The sequence below is a fragment of the Diabrotica virgifera genome, chromosome 7 (genome assembly GCF_917563875.1).
Source record: "Diabrotica virgifera virgifera chromosome 7, PGI_DIABVI_V3a".
NCBI classification, from domain to species: Eukaryota; Metazoa; Arthropoda; class Insecta; order Coleoptera; family Chrysomelidae; genus Diabrotica; species Diabrotica virgifera.
The window spans coordinates 24,428,380-24,455,883 of NC_065449.1; the positions used below are offsets into that span (position 1 = coordinate 24,428,380).

General features: G+C 33.2%; 1 protein-coding gene across 1 annotated transcript in view; it reads left to right on the forward strand.

Moving 5' to 3' along the window:
* Window positions 1–27,204, forward strand: part of LOC114324796 (serine protease gd) — an 83,304-nt gene extending 56,100 nt beyond the window's left edge. The window contains exons 5-8 of the mRNA XM_028272644.2: window positions 3,195–3,460; window positions 10,104–10,298; window positions 12,216–12,467; window positions 26,465–27,204. Coding sequence (XP_028128445.1) covers window positions 3,195–3,460; window positions 10,104–10,298; window positions 12,216–12,467; window positions 26,465–26,664 — 913 coding nt within the window. The 3' untranslated portion in view covers window positions 26,665–27,204. The remainder of the gene's footprint in view (window positions 1–3,194; window positions 3,461–10,103; window positions 10,299–12,215; window positions 12,468–26,464) is intronic.
* Window positions 27,205–27,504: the final 300 nt, after the last annotated feature.

Here is a 27,504-nt window from a genome sequence, read left to right on the forward strand (position 1 = left end):
AAAATAATTTTTTTTATCGAACAAAGCTTTTTTAGATTTTTTGAATCATTCCAAACAGAAAAGGTCTTTAGTGACTTTTCTTTTAGGTTAATAGATTTTGACATATACGCGATTCAATTTTAAAAATTGCGAAATCGGCCATTTTTAATTCTGAATCGGACATTAAACTGAAAATTTCAATGTTTCCAAGGTAGGTAAATATTCTTTAAACATCGACTGATGAAATCCCGAAGAGTTTTTTGCAATACAATATCGAAATCCCCTTTGTTTTTTAATTGCTAATCAAGCAGGCACGACACTGTAGTATAAGTGAGGACGTTTGAGTTTGCATAAATTTATTATCTCGATATTGGGCAAATTTGAAGAGAAATTCTCAGATAGGTCGATTTTTATTTTTAAATTAGAACTTTTTGGCATATATATAATACTAGTGACGTCATCCATCTGGGCGTGATGACGTAATCGATGATTTTTTTAAATGAGAGTAGGGGTTGTGTGATAGCAACATTGAAATTTTTAGTTAGATGTCCGATTCAGGGATAAAAATGGCCGATTTCGCAATTTTTTAATTTTTAATCGCTTATATGTCAAAAACTATTAACCTAAGAGGAAAGTCACTAAAGACCTTTTCTGTTTGGAATGATCTAAAAACTCTAAAAAAACTTTGTTCGATGCAAAAAAAATAATTTTAGGAAAAAACTCTAATCTTTCCCCTCGCCTGGCAAGGTCTTATGCTGTTCAGAATCGCCTGTCATTGTACACATTTCTTCTAAATGACTTACTCAAACACATACTTAAATTTAAACCTTACAGGAGAAAGTTTATTTTACCGTAAACTATGCACTTTTCGATTCACCTGGTAGATACACGTGCAGGGCTGATGCCTGCCAGGTCATGGTTTTTAGCCTTGGTGTGCTATGAATTATCACTATACAAATTTCTAGAATTACAGGAAGACCGTTAGTCGGAGGGTTCACTAGCTCCTAGACTAAAAGGTCACAGCACACATCTTATGGAAAATATAATGTCACAATGCAATAAAATTTACATGAATAGATTCGTCTAGAAATTAAAATAATTTCATATCATTGAGCTAACTCTGAATTTTGAGTAACAACGACGTAAATTGATATAATTAAATATAAAATCAAATGGGTACTTATGTACGTGAGTAGAGAGAAAAAAGAAATTTTGTGAATCGGCACTTTGTAAGTCTTTCTGCAGATATTAATTCAGAGACTTACTCTTATAGATAATGAAGTAGGTAAAATTTGGTCAGACGCACCAAAATGTATATGTAGTTCCTCTAATCGGCTTAGCTCACGTTGGTAAAGCTGTTTTCAATACCGACTATTAACCTTCCGATGACCAATCTTTTTATATTACACGGATGACAAGGGGGGGGGGGGGAAATGACCCCAGGTCAAAAATGACAATTAACAATAAAATGAAGTTTTTTTTGTTTTTCTTTTGTTATGGCATGGACTTTGTCATTCAGCCAGTCACAACATGAGTATTAGTGTCATGTGTAGTGTGTATGTTGAGTAAGTGTCTTGTTACTTTGCAAAGTCGACGTCATTAGCGTAAAACTACTTGGAATTACACATAATAGACGGTATTTTACTAAACATCAACTTCAGAATATATTTTTTATTCGTAAAATATAGGGAATTTTTTTATTTCAAAATATGAGGATATCTAGAATGATATTAAAGTCAAATAAAAAAAATAATGAATTAAAAATTGAAAATACTTTTGAATTTATTAAAGAAAAACATACGCTGGGGTCCAAATTTCCCCCGCTTGGTCATCCGAAGGGTAATAATATTTATGAGTGGCCGTTATTAACCAAAATTCAGAGTTGACGCTATCATATGAAATGAACGTAATTTCGAGAAGAATTTATTCATGTAAATTTTATTGAATTTGAGTGACATTATATTTTCCATAAGATGTTTATGGTTTGTAAATACAAAAAGTACAAACAAAAATAGTTTTTATTAGTTATAGACAATTAATCCAATTATTCCAATAGCGAATAAAATCCAGTCTGTTCTTTGATATTAATTTTATAATAATTAATAATTAAACAAGGCGAAAACGGCGGGTTCGTTAGAAAAAAGATTCCGATGAGATTTTTTTGGATAATCACATTCGTCAGACATCCCAGAATAAGGTTCAAGAAGTCGCCCACGTAAAATGTGGTCCAAATTTTTTTTAACAATTTTTTTTAGTCAAATTGCAAAAATTAATATTTTTGGCCCTGATAATTTTTTTTGTTTCTTGGGCCTTTCTGGACAAAAAAAGGTCTCTTATAATGTTTCTCTAAAGTTGACCCTTTTCGAGTTATAAGCAATTTAAAATTGAATAAAACGAAAAATGGCGATTATCAAGGCTTAATAAGTCGGTTAAAAGTTATTACTATGAAAGTCAGAAAGTGACTAAATAAAAGTTTAAAACCCCCCTTCCAAGATCCTGAAGAAATTTTTGTCATTATTTTATTACTAAGCTGTTATTTTTAAGTAATAATAATGAGCGCCATGCACGTATTAGGTGGCTGTCAATTATGAGTGCAAGAGAGATGTCATTCCGGCAGTCCAATAGTGCATCTTACTCGCACTCACATTTACTGCCGCGTCAATACGATCTTATCGCTCATTGTTAATAATTACAACTAATAGCTTAGCAATAAATGAATGATACAAATTTCTACAGGGTGATGTAGGGGGCTTTAAACTTCGTTTTGATCACTTTCTACTTTCATAATAATAATTTTTAACCGAGTTATTGTCTTAAAAATGGCCATTTTCGCGTTTTTCAAATTTTAAATTGCTTATAGCTCGAAAAAGATCAATTTTAGAGAAAACTTACAGGAGACCTTTTTTGTCTAGAATGGTTCAAAAAACCTAAAAAAAATTTGCCAGTCTCGAAAATACTGATTTTTTTAATTTTATTAATAAAATTGTTAAAACGCATTTGGACCACTTTTCGCGTGGGCGACTTCTTGAACCTTATTCTGGGGTATCTCACGAACGTGATTATGCAAAAAAATCTCATGGGAATTTTTTTTCCAACGTTCCCGCCGTTTTTACTTGTCTAAAAGAAATTAACTGAACAAACTGAACAAGCAGCTATTTATGTGAAAGAAGAACAAAAACTCTGACAGCAAATTGACCAATTCTGTACATTTTCAGACTTATCGACAACCTCTTTACCACATTACCATTTACCAGTCCATCCCCACCGGCAACATTTACATCTCCATCTTTCAATAGCGATTTCAAATGCGGAGTGGCAAGTAACGAACAAAAGAAAAACGAATTAGTACCCTTTATATTAGGAGCTACTGACACTGAAATTGGACAATACCCTTGGCTGGTCGCTTTCTTCTGGAAGAGGGGATCCAAATATGACTACAAATGCTCCGCCACTTTGATTTCAGATAAACATGTTCTCACAGGTAATATATTTCATACTTTATTTCTTTTTCTCCTTTCTTTTACCCTGTTTACAGGCAACCAAGTGACGTCAATAACGTCGAGGAAGTATCAGTTTTTCGTTGAATATTTACACGTGTTTGAATATTACGTCGTATATACGTCTTTTAAAGGTGATTTTAAATACGTAAGATTAATGACGTTAAAATATGTTTAAAAAACGTTTTCATTTCAGACAGTCTTAAGTCCTACGTTACAAAATTAGGAGGAGCTTAAATCTTATATTGACTCCAAACAATTTCGTTTATACCGTTATGGTTATTAATATAAAATTAAGAAATTTTTCATTTATTGTTTACGTGCTTTGTGTGGTAATATAAGACTTTTCATTTATATATTTAGTTGAAGAAACGTGTCAATTAAGAGATTTTTATTTGTTTTTGCTCAAGTAAGTTAGTTTAATGCAGTACCTAATTCTTCTTGAAATCTTCTTGGAATTTTGAGGTTATATGATTGTTTTTGATTTAGTGGATATATTTTTAAATTATGATATGCTAAATAATTTGTAATAAATTATTTATTAGTTTATATGTTGTTTCAGTTTTGACACAGTATGTATACCTATATAAAAAGTGAAAATTCTATAATTTGTTGCATTGAAAGTATTGTAATTCTATACATTTTAGAGAGCATTCTATTTGGTTTTACTTTTAGCCTATGGGCTAAATTTAAAACAGTTAAATGAAAAAATTGCAATACTAACAATGCCTATATGAATAATTATTTTGTATTTTTAAAACCATAAAATGAAAAATAAATCTGAAAAAAAACGACATAAAAACGTTTTTGATATCACGTATTTAAAAAGTGATAAAAATGACGTCAATTATGGTAGGACAAATTCACGTGACTTTCGACGTCGAAGAAACGTGATAAACTGACTTGGGTTGGTGATAATTATGACGTCTTTTCAACGTTTTGTAAACGTTATTTGGTTGCCTGGGTTATGGTGTCGGATTTGGACTAGCATTCAATCCATATCTTCCATTCTTTTCTATTTTCTACCATTATTTTCAATTTCTCGAGTGATTTTTGTTTAACTTTTCCCGCCTCTACTATCTGCTGTAACCATTTTATTTTGTACTTGGTCTTTCTCTTTTTCTTTTTCACGATGTCCTTTGCTTCATGGACATTTCCTGTAATTTTATTGGGTTGCATCTTCATCAAATGCCCAAACCAGTTTATTTTCCTCTTTCTATTTTATTCATTATTGGTTCTTAATTGGTTATATCCTAATAGTCTCGTTGCTTAACTTATCCGATTTTTTATTTAAACTAATCTTTGTACGTGTTTCATTTCCATTAAATTTATGCTTCTCTTATGTTTTTTCAGAATTGTCCAATTTTCACTTATCTGTTATTTAATATATCTTAATAACACTGTTATGTTATTTTTATCCTTGTTTCTCATGTAAGTTCTCTTTTTCCCAATATTAGTTCAGAGAAATAAGGAAAAAAATATCCCGTTAGTGACACAACCCCCTCCAGGCCGAAACCAAATTTTTTGAGTAGTATGGACATCTATAATAATAACCTATATGTTTCCTGCAGCCGATTTTGATGATATACATAATTATAAAAAAAATAAAATCAAAAACGGTAAATTTTCGTTTTTTTCGTCTATTACCAAAAAGTTAAGCAGTTTAAACTTTGAGAGAAGAGACTCATAAATCGTATAAAAAACTTCAATATGGCGTTTGCTTTATATGTATATCCTTATTGGTTGCTTAGAAAATTGCAAAATAAATCATAAATTTTGAATTTTTATAAATATTCATCACTTATGTAAAAATTAACTTAAAACCTTGTTATTACACGGAATGCTGAGACTTCTAGTGCTTAAATCATACCCTAAATTTCAAAGCAATTGGTAAAATAGTTTTAAATTTATTTAATTTGTTTTTCCCAAATTCATTTTTTTGTAACAATATAAGTCAGAATATGATGAAGTTACAGTTATACTTTGGATAGTTTATAAAAGAAGAAGATTTACACTATTAATTTAATTAAAGAAAATGAAAAAAAAAATAATTCTAAATACTGCAAAATTATTTTGCAAGAATATGTGAATTAAAAAAGTGGGGGGGGGGCTAACTTTCTCCCTAATTGTCCTAGGACAATTGTTTTCTTTCTAAATGAGTATAAAAATTCAGTCTTTCTAAATATGAAAAAATAATTTGTCTACGGGTAACGGTTAAAAAGTTATTCTAATTGTTTATAAGTAAGCAAAAAATCGACATGTTTCTGCAAAATAATTTTACACTGTTTTAATAGTATATTGTGCAACAAGTGCAGAAAGGTACTAATTTCTCACGAGTTTGAAAAGTTGCGGTACGAGCGCAAGCGAGTGCCGCAATTCAAACGAGTGAGAAATTACCTTTCTGCACGTGTTTCACACTATACTTTTTCTACAAGCACAGTTTTTCCTAAAAATAAAAATCACAATTTCCAAACGACGATTAATTATAATAGGTACCTATGTGATAAATTTTAAACTGTATTTAATTAATACCTACTAATCAATTTAAATTCCTTATACCTAAATAAATTGCACAGAAGTCAGTTAAAAAATTAATGCACTGCCTTAATTTGTTTAAATTTAAACAATTATTACACATTATCGACATTATATTTATGCAGTCACGGATTTACACAAAACCTACTTCATTCGACGTCTCTTGCACAGGTTGCTAAATCCTTATTGGTTATTTGATAATTATAAAATATTTAATAAGAATAAAATTGTAAAATAAAACAGTTGTAACATCCATAATTTAGTTTCTATGCTATAGTTAAATATAATAATTGTCTTATAGGTTATATATTTGTCTAAAGTTTAACCACGGATGTAAACAGAATATAACGTTACTCAGAATGCGGTAGTTCACGGATGTAAACAGAATATAACGTTACTCAGAATGAGGTAGTCAACTGTGCAGAAAAGAACTTTGCGGCACAGAAACGTCACTTTGCGGCACAGAAACGTCACTTTTCTGCACACTAATGTCAAATATCTTATACTGTGAGAAAATATCAAGTTTGCTAACATAAAACCGTGCAGAAAAGTGCACTTTGAATAGTGGTTGTAGAAAAATTACTTTTTGTCATGTCCGAAGTATTACTGTAACCTCATAATTTTCTGACTTACAGTGTTGCAAAAAAATGAATTTGGGACAAACAAATTAAATAACTTTTAAACTATTTTACCAATTGCTTTGTTTAGGATATGATTTAAATACCAGAGATCTCGGCATTCCGTGTAATAAGAAGGTTCTAAGTTAATTTTTACATAAGTTATGAATACTTATATTAACTCAAAATTTATGATTAAGTATTTTCGATGGGAAATAAGCCACAATTTTACTAAAAAAATGAATTTATTAACGTTTCGACGCTCAAGTCGGGTGTCGTTGTAAAAATACAAAATAATACTAAATAAACAAAAATGTTGTTGCTTAGTAAAAAATTCTTCTAATAATTTATTTAATCTGACTCATTTATATCGGCAATTCAGGCATGTATTATACATTTTAAAGTAGAAGACTTTAAAATGATATTGCCAATATTAATGAGTTGCGTTCCTGGGACGACTTTACTAAAGGATAGTTCATTCGATTACATGAAATCAACCCCAACTCAAAAATATCCCCCATAAAAATCATAGCATGTGATCTGTCTTTAAAAAGACAACCAAATGCAACGATGGCAGTAAAATTCTCGCGCTAGAGATTCCATAGTAAATCGCGAGGGAAAACCAGGAAAAACCTCGTGATACTATCCCGACATCGTAAGTATTTGGGCTTACATTTAGTTTACTCTCAAAACTAATACCAAATTCTGACTTTAATGTAGGTATATAAATGTTTTTTAAGTTATAAATAATATTAATAATACATAGATATTATATAAATAATACTAAAATATAAAATATGTACTAACTCGATATGTTAATGACTTACTAATCGTGGTATTTTCTTTCTATTGACTTCCTCTTTTAGTATGGGTAACCACATCCTACTGCATTCTACCGAGGAATTTGCGACACAATTGTTTTCATTTAGCATAATTAGAGCCGCTTCTTTCACTTTTCTCTTTTTACTATCTGTTTCTTTTAGGACTATACTTGAATCTCTCCACTGAACTCTATGTTCATTATCCCATGCATGTTGACATATTTGAGATCTATCAAATTCTCTATTTTTAATATAAGTTTGATGTTCACTTATTCTAACGTCTAATGGTATTGATGTTTCACCTAAATAAAATTGTTCGCATTCACAAGGTATTTTAGTTTTTAATAAAACAGATGTTAACAAATATTTTTCTTCTAAAAATGAATTTTCGTTAGAACAAGTAATTTTGGCTCTATCTAATAAGGATTTAATGATTCCCTTTTTAACGTTGATGTTGTAATTTGATTTGTAATTGAGATATCTGTTCTGCCGTGCTAGGCCCATAGGTATTTAACATTTTCCGCCAAATGGCTTAGTATTTTAACTGAAAAGTGTAGATACCGCTAACAAAATTGCAATTTTATTTAAAATATAATGCTTCTACAACTCCAAAGACTTTATAAATATATACTAAATACCGCATTCTACCTAAAAATACAAAAATCTCATTTTCGTTAAAAGATCAGTTCCCGCCTTTAGGCTTAGCACGGAAGTCTTGGTGTGTGTTGGTTTCCTATACACATGAGTTTCATATCCAGTATCCTTCTTTGAGACTAAAACATCGAGGAAAGGCAGAGTGTTATTATATTCCTTTTCCATTGTAAATTTTATTGTCTCTTCTTGATCGTTTACAATATTTAGGAATGTATCCAACAATTCTGATCTATGAGGCCATATTGAAAACACAGCATCTACATATATCCACCATACTGTGGGTTTTAAATTTTGTTTAGAAATGATATTAGTTTCGAAATCCTCCATAAATATATTAGCCAATAATGGAGATAAAAGAGCCCATTGCTAGACCAAAATTTTGTTTATAGAATTCATTATTTAGTTGAAAATAGGTATTATTGGTACATAATATCAATAACTCCATTATAGCTGATATATTTAGTCTGGTCCTAGTTGTCAATATATTATCATTCTCTAATTTCGTTTTGATTATGTTAAAAGTTTTATCTAATGGCACATTTGTAAATAAACTGTTTATGTCAAAACTTACTAAAATATTTGGATTAAATTCAATATTTGATAATATTTTTAGAAAATGTTGTGTATTTTTTATAAATGTGTCATTATTATTTGCAAATGGTTATATAATATTTAATAAAAATTTTTATAATTCACTACAAGGAGAATTGATGGTACTACAAATAGGTTTAAGTGATTCAAAATTTATGATTTATTATTTTTTAAGCAACCAATAAGGATAGACATATTATTCAGTGAACGCCATATTGAAGTTTTTTATATGATTTATGTGTTTCTTATTCTTAAATTTGTTTAGAATGCTTTACTTTTTAGTAATAGACGAAAAAAGCGAAAATTTTCCGTTTTTTATCTTTATTCGTTTATAAATATGTATATCATCAAAATCGGCTGCAGGAAATATATAGGTTATTATTCTAGATGTCCATACTACTCAAAAAATTTGTTTTGGGCCTGGAGGGGGATGTGTCACGAGAAAAATCTTATTTCTCTGGACTATATTAGGGCTAACGCATAGTATAACTTATTTGAGATATTAGCTCTATTTGATATTTCTCAGTCTACTTTTCTGTCTCAGTAATTATATTTTCCAAGTATAGGTATTCATAAGTTATAACTATTTCCTAGTTTCTGCATTATATTCTAGGAATCTGCTATTAGTACCACGTGTCGTCCACATACATTAAAGGCTCTATTTTTATCGGTTGTAAGCTATGCTATCCTATTATTATCTGTAGTTGTTTTCACAGTTGTTTTCCATATTTATTATCAATTTGTTCATTACTATTATGAATAGCAAAGAACTGAGACTATCTTCTTTTTAATACCTCTCTTCCAATTAAATTCTTCCGATCTTTTCCCTGTCACTTGTTGTACTCTTTCTTTTACCTCTTTTTAAGTGCTTTTCCCCAAGCATTTCCCTGTAATTTGTCTTTCTATCGTGTCAAATACTGCTCTTAGGTTAATGAATGCTAATGCTAGTTTCGACCCGTGTCTATGCTTTTGCAATTAGTTTTCTAATATATTTCTCACTTTCACACTTTACTTGCATTCTTTTTTAAATTGATGAAAAATATTATCAATTACATATGTATTGACTGTATTTCTAAAACTTCGCAGAAAAAACTGGGTACCTAAGTAAGTAGGTATACTTGTAACAAATACCCTATAAATTTTACTCATTAGGTAGGTACTTGGTACTTGGCCTAACTAATATCTACTTAAAAAGCTATTACAAACATTTCTACTTATTTTAGCATTAAAAGCTTCCTTTCAATATTGCTAATGTTGTTCGTTGAATGAATTTGCTCCTGTCTCTAGCTCTATTCCTTCCTGTGAGTTTTATGGTCTATTTTGGTCAGTCATTTTCAGAATCTTGTCAGAAACTTAAACATTATTTAATATAACATACAAACAATTATTCTATTTCCTTTTGTTTTTAGCTGCTCGTTGCGTTCAGTACTATAAAGTTCAAGTGGTAAAAACCGAAGAAATATTCTTAGTAATGGGTACCAACAACTTAGATAACTGGAACAGTAATGGAGCTGTAACGAGGAAAGCTAGGCGAGTGGATGTACATCCGTCCTTTATGCAAAATTCAAAGTCTGCTCATGGGGACATTGCTATTATTTCAGTTGGTAAGTAATAATCAACTTGAATTAATTATAAACTAACATGACACATAATATTGTATAACAAAATTCATTTTGTCTTTGAGATGCGCAAATAAAGAGTGAGACCAGAATACAAGCAACAGAGATGGTGAGTTTATAGAGAGTCAGAGATATTTGCCAAATAGGAAAGAAATTTAGCTGTGAAATCTTACTGAAATTTTACTGACTTCTGTGCCCAAAACAACTTAGATAGGCGAAAGTATCCATACAAGCGCATACACAAGATAACGTGAATTTCTCCAGGAGGGGAAATACAAAACCAAATAGAACACATTACAATAAATAGACCATGGAGGAAATCACTATTAGATGTAAGATGAGAGGGTCGGATGTAGAGTCCGACCATATGTTAGTGAGAGCAAAATTTACCGTTAAACTGCGAGCAGCAGCAAAGAAAACACCGAATAGAGAAAAATACTGCACTGGATCAGAGATGGAAATAACATACAGAATGAATTCAGAGAGCGAATGCAGAACAATTGGAGAACGGTCGGTGACATAGAGGAAACTACTGTTGAGGAACTGTGGAACAAGTATAAAGAGACCTTAAAGAAAATGGTAGTGGAAACGGTTGGCTACAAGAAAAACAATAAGTTAACTTACTATTTATTTCTGTAAATGTAAATAGTAGTGACGCATTAAGCAAATGGTGATCTGATCCACACTCAGCTCCTCGATAGATCCTAACGTTACTAATCTTTCTTTTGGAGTTTTTCTTGCATACTAAGTAGACGATAATTGACTTTCAATTTCTCATTAATTGGATTCACGTGAGTTTATAGGTATCATTGTGCTGATAGTATCCATCGATTATCTTTAAGTCCATATAATCACAGAAAATTAGTATCTTTTAGATTAACCTTTCACCGTTGTTGTTTTTTTTTTCTTCTCAAAATAAACCGTCCGCTATTAACTTTTCGTGTGATTTTAGAATTTAAGCCACCTAATTGAATCTAGCACCAATATTCTCTAAGAGGTTCATCAATAATTTGTCGTTAAAATCCATTACCTTGGTTTTTCATCTTCAGAAGGCACGTATGACGTATGAGCCAATTACTAGGTACTAAGTCTGTCATGCCTTTTTAGCTTCATCATATCATCTGAATTTTTCTGTGTTGTGTATCTTTCATATTATAAACTTAGGATCTGGATTTGTTAAACAGTGGAATAAAATTGCTAGAGTAAAAATACTTTAACTTCTTTATGTCGATTTTTGGTAATAAATGTTATATGAATCAGTATATCTACAGAAATGAAAAGTTTTTTTGAAAAGTCCCACAAATATTTCTAGCCAGAGTGTATAATCTTCGGGCTCAGTGGAGGATGATCTTCAGTTTATTTAAACACCAATAGCACTTACCAATTTTATTGATATCGAGTGACACCAGGGTAGTAAACCCTACAACCCCGAGAGACAGTTTGATGTACTGGTATGTTGCTTGTACGCGAATTATTTGAAGACTCTATTTGATGCTACATATTGATTTTAGTGAATAAAGTTAAAGGCACTTCTGGCCTGGTTGAAGTGATTCTTGAGAATGATTCTGAAATGTATTATCTCTTGTTGGCAACATGAATTGGGTCATAGTCCACACGACAAAAGAACAAAGGTTTTTAATAGTCAGCTAAAATTATGTCCATTTCCAAAATATTGTTTATAAATTGCAACAATTAAACAAATGAAATATCCCGCACATGTTTAAATATGATAACAAATTGGTTCGTGTGATGTACGGGGTGATAAAAATGTATTGTTCAATATCGGATATTAATTCTGAATATTTGGTATTGGACACACAGTGTAAATATAAACAACTTTTCGAATAGATTTAAGTTTTTCAATTTTACGAAATTCGTTTTATATTTTAATTTATATTTCAGATCGTCCAGTACAATTTTCCAATGTCCTAAGTCCAGTATGTCTATGGAAAACAGACAACACAGATCTCTATCCTCTGGTCAATAAAATGGGAGTAATAGCAGGTTTCGGCCAAGACGAGAACTCTCCCCAAGAAGGTTTGAAGCATGTTTTGAGAGCAAAACGAGCGGACATGCCCATTGTAGCTCAAAGCGAATGTTTGACAAGTCCCCTGGGATTCCAAGACGTAACGTCAGATAGAACGTTCTGCACAAGTAAGTAATTTAGGCAAAAATAATTAAATTTGTTAACATGTAAACTAGTACCAGCTATCGTAAAAGAAAACTTCTTGACTTCTGCTTGCATCAAAGGAAATATGGTACCTACCAATAGTGGTACAAAAACATCGCGTTCGCTTAGGAACAGCTGAACGCAGTGGCCTGCAGATTGCTAAAGCCATATTGGAACAAACTCAAACACAAAAACTTCTGCCACAAAATTACACAAACTTAACTGGAACTTCACTCTATGTTTGCCGGTAACCGCATTTGCGACCCGAGGCCCGGCAAGATAGCTCTCTCCTGAACTCTACTCGATGACCTCTACCACAGAACTCTCTAACAGAACTCAATAACCAATTGCAGATTCAAAACACTCAATAAATTTAATCCTTGCCAATAAGATGTTGCCTAACATACTTTTAGCCACACCCTCTGAACTCATAAATCCTCTTCTTGACGAATCCAAATTACAAAACGACATCAGCCAAAGCTTTCGCGTTTCCCACAGAAAATTGCTAAATTAACAAATTCAACACGTGTGCTATCTGAGCTATTATCGCCAAACACTTATGAGTTAACATAAACACTTCCCACAGCTTGAAAGTCGGTATGACAGTAATCCGATTCCAATGGGTACTATCTATCAACAAAACTTCAGACTTCAGTCTGGAAAAACCATTAAAATTATTTGATGGCAAAAGGTAACGTATACAAAACAATATCGGATCATCCAATTCACCATTAAAAATCCTAAGAAATGTACGATCAACAAAAACACACATCATGCGAGGAAATAATAATTTATCGACTCGATCACTGTGAGAACGAAAACAACTCACAAATTCAATTCCACGCAATAACGCGGTCCCAACGATCATGATATACAGGGTGCAACGAAAGTGGTACAAATGTAAACTGGGTCGGAATTTCAAATAACTTTGGTACCGCTATAATTTAAGCAGAGAAGAACAAGTTGAGGAAACTAAGTTTGTAGATAATTTAGCAACTTTAAAATATGATGATGAGTGGGCTGAAATAATGGCAGATTTGGCACTTTATCAGTCTAAGAAGGGATTTTTTGGAAAACCATATTATGTTGTAAAATCAATTGAAAAACTATTTATTTTTTTATTTAGCGTATGGCTTAAGTATATCACAGAATATATTTAGATTTATGCATTATACAATGCATCACAAACAGATGTCCAATTTTTTTTATATATTCGATTGACCCTTCGGTTGCCATTACAAAGTCTATAGGGTCGCCTGTGTATGCTCTGCGTGGGCAGTCCTGAACAATGTGACTGATCGTCTGTCTTGCAGCGCCGCAGTCACAAGAAGGCGAGGGGAGTTTACCCCATCTGTGGAGGGAGTCGGCGCATCTTCCACAGTTTGTTCGAATTCGATTAAGGGCTGCCCAAATCTTACGGGGACGTTCAAATTCGCCAGGTTTCCCTATGATGTCCGGTAGACTATGGTAATGCGGATCTGTCCTACTTTCCCAATCTTCTCTCCATCGGGTATTTAAGTCAAAGTTGGATTGCTGCAGCGCTTGAGCAGATTGTAGAGGGGGTAACCTGGATCGGAGACGGTTTCCAAGAATATCGGGGATGTCGTTGTGGACTAGAAGCTGGCGACTGTCCATTATTTTGTTATATTCTTTAACCAATGCATGTTCGCGGCGTAGGTTGGGTGGTGCTATATTACTAAGGGTAGGTAGCCACATTGTAGGGGTGGGCTTAATTGTGCCTGTTATCATACGCATAGTACGGTTTAGTTGGGTGTCGACCAGGTGGGTATGCCTGCTATTTAGCCACACTGGAGCACAGTATTCTGCCACCGGATATATCAGGCCAAGAGCAGTGGATCTTAATGTTGATGCTGTGGACCCCCATGTAGTGCCGCAGAGTTTTCTGTATTATATTGTTGCGTGTTTTCAATTTTGCTGCTGTTTTAGTCAGGTGTTCTCTGAATGTGAGCGTTCTGTCTAGAGTAACCCCAAGGTATTTCGGGTATTTATTGTGTTTTAACAGCTTGTTATTAAAATACACTCGCAATTCTCTGTTTGCCAACTTGTTGTTTAGATGAAAAGCCAACTTCAGTTTTTGTAGTACTTGGCTGTAGTCTCCATTTCTTAAGGTATTCGCTGAGGATGGATAAGTCATTCGTGAGAGTGATTTCTGTAGTTTCTAAAGATTGCTGGCTTGTTGCAAGGGTCCAGTCGTCAGCATATCCAAACTTCCGAGATTCGGTTTCAGGCATGTCAGCAATATAGATGCTGAAAAGTAAAGGGGCAAGGACAGAACCCTGTGGAAGACCATTGTTAAGTTTCATCTGTCTACTCGTCTCCTTTCCCATTATAACCTGGAAGGCTCTGTTGGTCAGCATGTTGTCAATGAGGTTAATTATCTTTCTGCAGGGGATAATGCGGGCCAGTTTATATATTAATCCCTGTCTCCAAACTTTTTGTTTCTTTTGAAAACTAGCTTCTATAAAAGTTGTTAATGACAGCACTTGGTCCGTACAGCTTCGATGAGGGCGGAAGCCAGCTTGTTCAATGGGGACATTTTCTAGTATCCTGTGACTAATTCTGTTGAGGAGAAGCTTTTCTAATAGTTTATATACCATGCTGAGTAGAGCTATGGGGCGGTAGTTTTCTGGCTTATCGTTTGATTTGCCCGGTTTCGGAATTGCAATTATCTTTGTTCGCTTAAGTGAGAAAGGAATGTTACCTGACTGAAGTATATCATTAAAGAACATTGCAAGCCACTGTTTCGTGTATGCACCACTGTGTATCAAGAACTCTGGATGGATACCATCAAAGCCAGGTGCTTTACCTGATTTCATTTCTTTCAGCGCACGTGTGATTTCAGAAATAAGTATTCTTGCTGAATATTCGGAGTTCGTTCTGTTCATTTGTTTTAATGCCCTTAAGTCTCTTTTCACGTTGGTAGTATGTGTTCGATCTCGTGGAGCTCTGGATAGAGATACTATATGGGAGGCAACCTTGTTAGGAGACATTTTAGACTCTCTGGATTCCAGCTGGTTAGCTCCTCAAATTTTCCGCAACAAGGACCATGCCTGCCGGCTTGATTTTTTGAAGTCAAGGTTTTCGACAGTCTTTATCCATTTTTGGCGTCTAGCTGTATCGATGTTGTGTAAAAGCTCATCGGCTATTTCTCGGTCACCACTTTCGAGAAACTTCGTGTATAAGTCTTCACATGTTTCAGTCCATCCAGGCACATATTCTTTGCGATACCCCCTAGGGATGGTTTTCTTGGCAGTGCTTATTACTGCGCCCACAAACCTCTCATAATGTTTGCTGGTTGGAGGGACCCAGCTCAAGGTCCGGTCTAGTTGTTCAGAGAACTTCTTCCAGTTTGCTTTTCTAAGATTCCACCTGGGTCGAAGATATGATCTAATTATTGGAATTGATATTCCGATGGTGATAAGCACCGGACGATGTTGAGTATGTGGGAAGTCTGCAAGGACACTTCTCGCAGTTGTTAGTGGTCTGTCATTGGTATCTTTTGAGACAAAACATAGGTCTGGGTTATATTCTTTTCTCCATGCAGCTGATTTAAATGTTCCTCTGTCTTTGGCATTAAAAACTAGGTATGTGTTTTGCTCTTCGGACCATTCTACTAGTGCCTCCCCATTTTCATCATTCGTGGTGTACTTCCACATTTCGTGGTGGCTGTTGAAGTCGCCGATGTATATAGTAGGATGTGGATGAGTCTTTAGCACTTCTGGGTTCCATGTAGTGGCTGGAGGTTTGTATATGTTAACTACGGTAATATCTCCAATCTTGGTGACTACTTCATGTATATTATTTTCATTGGAAGCAGAAAGTAGGAAACCATTTTCTATATTGCAGCGAATGTAGGTTGCGACGCCGTAATGTTTATCATAGGTGGCTCCCAGTAAATCGTAGCCAGGTATCTTTCCCCTTAAATCAAGCTGGACTTTGTCTTCAGTATGGGTCTCTTGTATGGCAACCAGGTCAATGTCGTTATCGTGTAGGATTTTTTGCAACACTTGGCATTTTGCCTGGCTTATGCCCTCGATGTTAAGGTGACAGACTCGGATACACGGTCCGAGATCTCTAGTCAGTTGGTTCTGAGAAGAACCTTTATTTGTTCCCATCGTATATTTACGTATAGATAAGATTTCTGTTTGTGATCTGTGATGTTGGCAGGATATTGTTTTTGTTTTTCGTTCGTCTGCCGCCAAATTTTTGCTAGTTCATTTAGCGTTACCCAGGGTGCACCACATGGAGGCGAACTAGCATTACACCCCAATTGAAAAACTAGACTTAATCATTTGGTGAAAAGGTACATGTTTCGGAACAAAATTAAATAAAATATATTAAGTATATTATATAGTTGATATATTAAGCATGCCTTCATCCAGTGCAGCGACTGAAATAAGTTTCAGTACTTATGGTTTTTTTATCCACTCCTCTAAATGAAACCGGCTCACTGCTGAACGGGCTCGTAAGGTAACTTTTATTGCTCACAATTTAAAATTGTTAAACGTAGACCAATCCATGACTGAGCTGGCCACTCGTGAAAAACAAAATTACACAACGCATCAGTACATTGAAATGCAGATTGGAGATGACTAGGATGAGCTAATGATAGAAACAGATTCTGAATCTGAGGTCTCATCTTTTATCATACCACATCGATTATTTGCTGGTAAGAAGAAAATTTCATTTTTTTATCAAAGAAATTTTGTGTTGTCTGTTGTTTTTGTATTTTTTATATACAACCCAGCAAACAGACTTGAGCCCAATTACGTGATAATTACGTTAAATTTACGGCAAATTTAAACGAATACGTAACTCGTATGAATACGTAACTAATTTATGACGGGAAAAAAACGTATTACAGTGCCAAATCATTCACCTAATATATTAGTGCTTTCTTTATACATGTTTGACATTAGAATAATATAAAATCATAATGACGAATATAGTACATGTTTTTTATAATATTTGTGAATTTTGGTTACATCGCAAAGGTACGTTTATTTCACGTAATAATCACGAAACAGAAATAACTTCCTTTGGTTTAATTTTGAGAAATATTTTGGAAACAAAATTTTACAACGGTGTTGGTTAAATACGTATCGCTTGAATTTTACTCATTGTATTTTATGGACGTCGAAAAATTAGATATATTTCACGTAAAAGTAATGTAAATAATACCAATATTTAAACAAAAAGTTTATGATTTCGCTTTTAAGATCATTTAGCATAACTATTTCAATCCAACCTTGATTTGAAGCTATTTTTTTCTTTAAAAATATCAAAGGAGCTAAAATGATATTGAGTCTTATTTTCAAATCGCGCGCGGTGATGAAGTACTACCAAGCCTTTCTCCTTCTTCTCATTGTTTGATTTGCGTGTATAGAATAAATTGCTATGTAGAAATGCGTTCAATGAGTGTCCCCGTTTAGGATTTAGTCCTCTTCAGGGTTTGAAGTGAATGTAAAATGTGGCAGCAAAAGCAAACAGTCCGAAAAACACACTGGGGCAAGTGTCGTATCCTGGTGTTTTTTGGATTCCTGGGTTGTGCCGGACGGTGGTGTCCAGAAGGCTAAAAAGTCAACAGAAGAAAGTTTGATGGATTGTTGTTGGTTCCATATAGACATTTACGTGTACTGTCCGTGCTTTGCTCTCGACCAGTCTCCCTAGAAACCCTTGTACAACGACAGGCTAGAGTTGCACAAGTTTGACTTGAATGTTTGAACTTGACTTGAGTTTGACTTAATTTCAAGTCAAACTCAAGTCAATCCTTCTGACAAATAATTCAAGTCAAGTCAAACTGGTCAATCGCACAGGTTTGAAAATTCAAACTGTTTGTCAAACTAGTTTGAAAGAGTTTGAAAAATAATTTATTTCGTAGATATATTTTTTTAACAATCCACGAGGAAAATAAAATTCCTGTAGATGGCTGTATACCATAAATCACAAAAAATACAGGATCCCTTGTAAAAGGTATATTTAAAAGACCCTAATAAGGGTTACATCACAAAACAAAACGTTTTGGGATTAACAAGTAATCCATCATCAGTGTTAAGCCCATAACATGCATGCGTGAGCCACCAAAAAGTTATGGGTAAAAACCCTTTAAAAGGTATAAGATCTTATATTATACTACATATTATGTTTAAAATAGTTGGATATTGCAAATATTCCTGAATATTACCCAGGGCAACAGAGGACTCTAACCCACGTGGATGTGATATGAGAGGTATGAACCTCACATATTAAAAGGTATAGTGTCTAAACTATACCTTTTAAAGGGTTTTTACCCATAACTTTTTGGTGGCTCACGCATGCATGTCATTGGCTTAACACTGATGATGGATTACTTGGTAATCCGAAAACGTTTTGTTTTGTGATGTAACATGGATACACCATGGTTTAAAAAGTTTCCATATATTGATAAAAGACACTTAACGAACATAATAAGAATGAGAACAGGACATGGTATATTTGGAACTCATTTACATCGAATCAACATTAAAACACATCCATACTGTGAGTGTGGAGAGGAAGAAGATCTAGACCACATTTTTCTTCATTGTCCAATTAATAAAGTAATTATTATTAGGGTCTTTTAAATATACCTTTTACAAAGGTATATTTAAAAGGGTATTTACCTCTATTTTATTATTTTTTTATATATTTTTTTGTTGAGATAGACATGTCAGTTGCCAACTAAGATAAGAAATTTAATAATACATTGAGTGCCATATAAATCATCCTTTAGTTCCAATAATTTTAGTATTTGTTTCCCTCTACTCATTTTTAAAAATCATGTACAATAGAACACTGACATTTTCACAGTAAATTATTTTAAGCACGCACAACAAAATTAAATAAAAAAAATACTAAATGAACAGTTTTTGGTTAAAATGGGATCTAGCTACATATTTTTATAATTTTCTGCTTTTATAACCCATAACAATAAACACCGCACCGGCACCGTCTTCAACGACAGGACGAAAGTCATAAAAAAAGGTTTAGGAAAGTTAAAAAGCAAGAAAACAAAGAACCTCAAAAATCTGTTTTCCTACCAACCCCTTTTTAAGCATGTTAATTCCTTGAAATTTTATGGTCAAATTTGGATTATCTACATTTTTTCAATACTAACGCCCCAGAATCTAACAGAGAATCGTAACATGTGGTGTGTACTAAAGTCAAGCTGCGTAAAGTGAAAGCAGTAGGTACTAACAGTATAAGTTGACCTGCACCTACAAAGCAGACTTTTGAAATTAAAAGTTGTACTGTTGGAATAAAATCAATATTTATACATGAAAAACAGGCTATTGATTTATACTCTTAGTACAGAAATGATTAATAAACATTCAAAATTCAAAATATAGAAGAATCCCGAAAGGTCCATTTTATGACTTATACTATATTCTTAGTACATAGCACGTTAGACATAATATAAAGATTTTATATAGATTATTTGTATTTTTCAATTTAATTATAAATAAACACAACATTTTCACTTTAAAAAAAATCCATCATTTTTTGACGGAAACTTCAAAATTAATGTACATTAATAGGGACAAAACTGTTATTCTGGACAAACGCTTAGTTTAGCATAAACAGACCAAAGTGGGCGCTTATATTAGTCTACAATTGCGAAACTGTTATGAATGGCAGTTATGGATATGGCAATTATGAATGGCAGTTATGAATATAGTCTTGTTATGCAAAACTAAAATCCCTTAATATACAGAATGTCGCTTGGTTTATTTTTGTTTTTCTTAGTAACCGTTAACGTGACAATAACAGGGATTTTTCCAAGATAGTTTTAGCTATGTGTCACCAGAATCCGCTGTTATCTCGATTTTAAAGAAATGGCGCTTGATCGAGTTATGCATAACGTAGTCCTTTTAAATAATTAGTTCACTATTTGTGGTTTTATAACGCTGTTCTTTATTTTTATATAATAGAAGTATGTATGCACTTTTCAATTTTCATTGCTTTGAAATCACCTGCCACAACATCAAATAAATCAGTATATTTATTTTTCTTAATTAATACTGCTTCGACTATAGATTGTTTCTATTAATTTTTGCAGTGGAAATACTTTCAATATCAGACTCAATTTGTCTTCTTCTTTTTCTTCTTCTTCTTCTTCTTCTTCTTCTTCTTCTTCTTCTTCTTCTTCTTCTTCTTTTTCTTCTTCGTCTTCTTCTTTAATTTGTTCTGGTACTTATTCTGAACCGAAAAATATCCAAATTCAGATATTATCTTCCAAAGCCACACACTTCAAAACGAACGTAATAAACAAGCCAAATATGGACGTCTAAAAAATATGAACTACAAACTAATTTGCGGAGTAGCAGAATACAGATTCAGACCTATCCAAATAAGTCACAACAAAATCCGTACGCTCTCAATTAGAATTGGAAATAATTACGTTGCCAATATGATATTCAAACTTCAAACTGTTTGAAGAAGTTTGATTTCAAGTCAAACCTAAAGATATCGAAATCAAGTCAAGTCAAACTTTTTTACAAAAAAAGTTTGATTTTCAAGTCAAGTCAAGTTTGTTGAATAAAATCAAACTAGTTTGACTTGATGCATCTCTACGACAGGCGAACCTGCGTCCCTCGTCGGCGGTCAGGAGGTGGCTTTTGAGCGCAGCGTGGACAGTGAGCGTTCGAGTGGTGAAAATAGTTGCGGCTATTTTCTTGGGACGAACAGGTATAATTGTGCAATGAAGTTGGGAAACCGCAAAAAACCAACTTCTCCCTGTTCGGGGTAGGGAAGAGGATATGTTATAGGTGGGTACGGAAGGCTAACGGGGTAGCCTCGAGGATGTTTTCGTACTCTACCGGGAGTTCGTCAATGCATGTTTGCATTAGAGCAGACGATAAATGAATCTTTTTGTGTTTGGGCTTTCGGTAGAGTACGTGGCCGGAAGATGAACAGGAACATTTGAGAGATTCTTGTGTGTCGGAGGGATGCCTTTCTCCTCCGTCTCCTCCTTTAAATACCATCACGTGACTAACAAAGTTGGTTCGAAAACTAAATTAATCGATTTATCGAATAATAGATACGTTTCGATAGGATTATTTTTTTTATATTATTCTGGTATTGAAATAGATTTTTAGTAAGACCAATTAGTTAATAGTAGAAGAAATTTAAAAACAAAAAGAAAATTCGTAATACTAATTTAAAATAAGTAGAATAGTTTAACTGTAATTTAAAAATAATCGATTTTTATAATCGATGATCATTACCTCTAATATCAGCTTCTCTGGCTTCTCACATTTCTCACAACAAAACAAAAAGTGAAACGTGAAGAGCTTTATTTCCCTCGTTTTATTTTAGGCGGGTTTATTTATAGTAATGTCTTTCGTATTAACGTTTACCTCACTGCTCGAGGGTTGAAGTGCCATGATGCAATTAGAAAAAACAAGAAAGTGTCGAAGTGTCCTCCTCGAAATTAAAAGTGACCTGTGTTGTGTTTTGTGTTGGCAAATTTTTTAATGTGTCTTTAGGTCGGTGCCATTTTTGGTTCATTATCTTGTATAATAATTATACAGGACAAATGTTTTAAAGTCTCTAAATTCTACTAAATAAATACATTGTTAATACTTTATATGCTTGTTTTATTTATATCATACTATGAGGATAATAACTACGTGATTCATAAGTTAATTAAGGTCGAATTATTTACGTGAACCGGGGACGTATCTTTCACGTGAATACTAATATATACATTCCCTAAAAGATACGTTAATCAACACGTATTTGCAAGGTGAATTTCCCGAAACATTTTATTGCTATTTAAGGTAAATCACACGTCTATTGAAGACGAGTTATTCACGTAATTTAAAGACGTATTTTCAATGTGACATTCCAACCAAATTTTCACGTGAAATTCACGTTATCAATTTACGTATATTGGTGACAAATGTACCCAAAATTCACGTAATTAACACGTCGGTCTGTTTGCTGGGAAAGAACACTGTTGTTTCGTCTCATAATTTTGTATATAAGATCATGATTTTTAAAACACTATTTTCATCTCCAACAATATTCTTAAGTGCGTCATGGGGTTCATTCTCAGAAAATTCTCCATATCGAGAATATTCTCGAGAATTCTCTCGAGAATATTCTCCGATTTTTCATTTTTCATTCTCAGGATTTTCCAACACTAGTTATGTCTGTATTTTTTTAATTTGTTAATTTCCATAGGTACTAATAAGGATACCTTAAGACCTTTATTATGAATTAGGATAACTTGAAATTGGTCATTAAAATAATACCTAATTATGACCTAGAAGGTAAAGTGCGTAGGTAGTTTTTTTTACACTATTGAAAGCTATTTGTGTTCTGCTATACGTTTGTTAAAGGTTCTATCAGTTTGACCAATGTAAGTTTTTGGGCAGCAGTCACCACATTTAAGTATATGTATTTATACACCTCTGTGTACTTTCGTGACCCGTAAAAATGGCCCGGTCAAATCAGCCCTGCCAAAAAAGCCCAGTCAAAATAGATCGCACACAAAATAGCCCCGGCTAAAACATCCCCGGCGAAAACACCCCCAATAAAACGGTTTACCTTTTAATGGAGTACCATTTATTTTATAAATCACTATTATAATTGGGAAATAAGCCACAATTTAACTTAAAAAATGATTTTATTAACGTTTCGACTTCCACTTCGGACGTCGTTGTCAAAATACAAAATATTAATAAATTAAACAAAAATGTTGTTGCTTAGTAAAAAAAAATTCTTCTAATAATTTAATTTAATCTGACTCATTCCTATCGGCCATTCAGACATATATTATACATTTTAAAGTAGAAGACTTTAAAAATATATTGCCAATATTTAAGAGTTGCGTTCCTGGGACGACTTTATTGAAAGATATAGTTCATTCGACTGCATGAAATCAACTTAAACTTAATAATATCCGTCACAAAAAAATCATAGCATGTGATCCGTCTTTAAAAAGACAACCACACGCAGTGGTAACAGTAAAATTCTCGTGTTAGTGATTCCATAGTAAATCACGAGGAAAAACCAGGATTTTTTTCCTGGTTTTTCCTAACAGAAGACACAGGGTTCGAGTTCTCTGAAAAGACCATTTTTATTTAATGTAGTTAAGATAAACATCTGAATAGAGGATAATTAGATACCATTTCCGAAAAAATGTATTTTTAAGGGATTCCCTAATAACACAAAACATTCCAGTAATGTTCCTAGAAGGTACACACAGGACATTGAAAACATTCCTGGAATGTCCCCAAAATCACACGAACGTCCCTGGAAAGTCCCAGGAAAGTGCTGTGTCAGCATTTTAAACATTCCTTGAATGTCTTGTTGGAACATTCCATGAATGTCTACGAATGTTCTTTGAACATTCACAGTATATTGTTTAGACTGAATGTCTTGTTGAAACATTCCATGAATGTTCTTAGGACATTCAAAGTATATTTTTTAGACATTCTCTGAAATATATCGTCAGTGATGTGACAATACCTCCTATATGTTTTTTCATGAGTTTTGCAGAAGACGAAAAATATTTTTTACGGTCACCTCCTGTTTTCATACGTAGGTTTTGACTTGTTTTGTAGTAAATAGATAGTTGAATTTACTACAAAACAAATCAAAAAATATATGACAACACGAGGTGGCCCAAACAAGTTTTTCATCTCCTACAAAATTCATGAAAAAGCAGATAGGAGGTATTGTCACATCACCGACGATATACCAGAAGTACAGTAGGAAAAATGAAAGAATACCCATGAACGAACATATAAAACACGCTGTATTTTCCTGTCACTGTGTCACACAAGAAACTGGTCAGCACAAGTACATGTAATAATTATTGTTACTTGCACTGGACAATTTTCTTTGTGACACGGTGACAGGAAAATACAGCGTGTTTTATATGTTCATTCATGGGTATTCTTTCATTTTTCCGACTGTATATGTAGCCATACCAAATAATACATCCTTGATAAATATAAACATTTTTATTGCACAAAATCTTGTCATATATTTTTTTTCCATAATCATCACTACGATGACGATTCAGTGTATTGAATTGTTCATTAGAATTACAATGTCATAACTCTGACCAATGAGCAATTTTAATTTAACCTAAATTACTACTGTTCCTTAAAATGAAGAGCTTACCCATAGCGTCTCTTATCTAATCTAACGGGCACACAAGCACTATGCTCTGCTTTTCTAACCGCACTATTCTAACATACACATGCACACAAGCATTATGCTCTGCTTTTCACTATCACTCAAACTAGTTCAAAAGGCTTTGTCCTCTTCAATCTTCTAGTTTGCCCAGTAGTATCCAGGAGCTGGATTTCCTCAATATTCTTGTAGGTACTTACGAAGTTGTTGCTTGTGACTTCCAACTTTACTCCAACTTTAAAAACAAATCCAGCTGTAAAATATTTATGTGCCTGAAGGCTCTTCTATGCTTTCATCTATAATATCTATAATAGTAATTTGGTGGAATGCACTTTATGGTAAAATCCAATTCTGACTGAATTGTATATGGATCTAAATCCCCAATTATTTTCAGCTTCAATAAATATCTAAAACAATAAAATAAATAATGTTATTGCTTGCAAAATTCATCAATATTGATAAATGTCAGAGAAAAATGAACATTGATAAACATTGTTTGCCCTACCTTTCTCTAAACATCTGGTGTCTACAATAATAATTTCCTTAAATAATCACTTTGCAGTGTGGTACAGTTTATAAAGTTCACAAAATGCAGCAAACGAAATCCAAATGAATCCAAAATATGACGATAAACAGTGAAATGATGAAATGAAATGATATTACAAACATAACCTCTGTAACCTGTATGCCATGCCAACATGTGCCAACCAGAACCAGAAGTCACGTGGTTTGGATTGCCTAAATACATATACACGCGCAGCAAATATGAAAATGAATGCAAATTGAATAGTAAATGGCCTCTCTTAAAATATAGGACATTGGTAGTATGTTCATAGAATGTCTTGTGGTAGCATTCCACGAATAACTTAATCAGATATTCACCGAATGTTCCTTGAATGTCCAGTACATTCAAACATTAATAGAACTTTGATAGTACATTCCTGGAATGTTTTGTGTTGTTAGGGTTATTTCATGATGAATTCTGAAGGAGGCTTTTTTGTCGGGACTATTTTGTCGGGGCTATTTTGTGGGCTAGCTATTGTTTCGCGGCCATTTTGTCTGCAGGCTATTTTGTCGGAGCTGTTTTTTGTGCGGGATATTATGTCGGGGCTATTTTGTTGGAGCTTTTTCAACGGGCTATTTTGACGAGGTACCCGTGTACTTTATATATACTATTCTTATTACTATATTACTTGTTCGTAATATATTTGCTGGAGTTGTTTCTCTCATGAAGGCTTGTGTTATTCTTTTTTTTATGTACTTGGCTATTTTAGTTGACATTTTGCCTGCAGAAGGTACTGGATTGTTTCTCTGGTGGTGGAAAGAATAATTTCACGGCTTTCTTACGCAGTTTTTGTTTCTTGTATCCAGTGTTTACTGCTCTTTGTTTAATGATATTAAATGATGTTATTTTTTGACATGCCAACTTCGGTTAATCTATGGAATATGCTATGGTAGGCTGTCAACGGGCGACTTGATCAATACTTAGCTTATATTAATTCACTCCATATTCACATTCAATTTACAATAGGAGCAGAACAGAATAAATCCCTATATATTCTAGAATTAAAAATTCTCAGACTTAAAAACAAATTCAACATCAGTTCTCCATATTTCATAAACCTACCCATACCGACACAACTATACACAACTCATCATACCATCCTACATAACACAAATTGGCTCCCTCAGCATAAAAACCTAATTAGTGCACTTGTTACATAAATAACTATTATGTTTCCAGATTTTTGGCGTTTTACGTAACTTATTAACATATTTTTTTTTCATTTAGAAAGCGGCGAAACACTGACAGGTCCCTGCACAGGAGACACTGGTGCAGGATTCTTCATATCCATGGACGGAGCATACTATCTAAGAGGTATAGCATCGGCTATTCCAGACAAAGACGGAGTATGTGATTTGTCAAACAGATACTCAGTGTTTTGTGATGTTGCCAAATTCCTGGATTGGATAAGAGACCACTTGACGTAAACTGAGTGTAGTCTAGATAAACTGTGATCTATAGAATACTTTGGACATTTATTATTTGCAGGCTGTATGTTGAGTTTTTGCCTCTGTTTTTGTAAGAAATGAGGCTACAATAGAACGTGTCATTTATTTAGAATTTCTTATAGAATATTACTTCGTAAGTAATGCAATATGTTGCATTGTATGACGAAATGTAATTTTTTGATGATATGATCATATAAGTAAATATTACCCAGCTTAAATTCAACTAGGACTATACTAGAATAGCTATAGAGCTATTTTCAAAAAAATATTTTGAAAAACGATTTTATTATACATATGGAATATAAGTTTTGACAATCGATAAAATCAATCAACAAAATGTATTTTAAAATCTCTTAAATCTTTGTCAAAATTTGTGGTCCAAATAGTAGATAATCAACCAAAACACCGATGGCATTACAATGTTTTTCAGGCAGTACATTTTTGTACAATAAATGTATTTATTTTTAGGTTAAGGTAAGAGTGCGTCGATATTAGATTTAATAAATATTTTAGAACGTACTGCTTTTTATTTTATACCATCCATATCTTCTTCTTCACGTGCCTTGTCCGTTCTGAGCGTTGGAAATTAACATGACTTTGTTTACGACAATGCACATGAAATAACAGAAACAATAGAAGAAGAATGAGAAAATTTAAAAATGCGATGATAAAAACAACAAGAAATAACAACAGAGGGCAACGAACATCTTAGTGGAACGATCCCTAACAACACACAACATTCCAGGAATGTACTACCAAAGTTCTATCAATATTTGAATGTCCTGGACATTTAGGGAACATTCGGTGAACATCTGATTA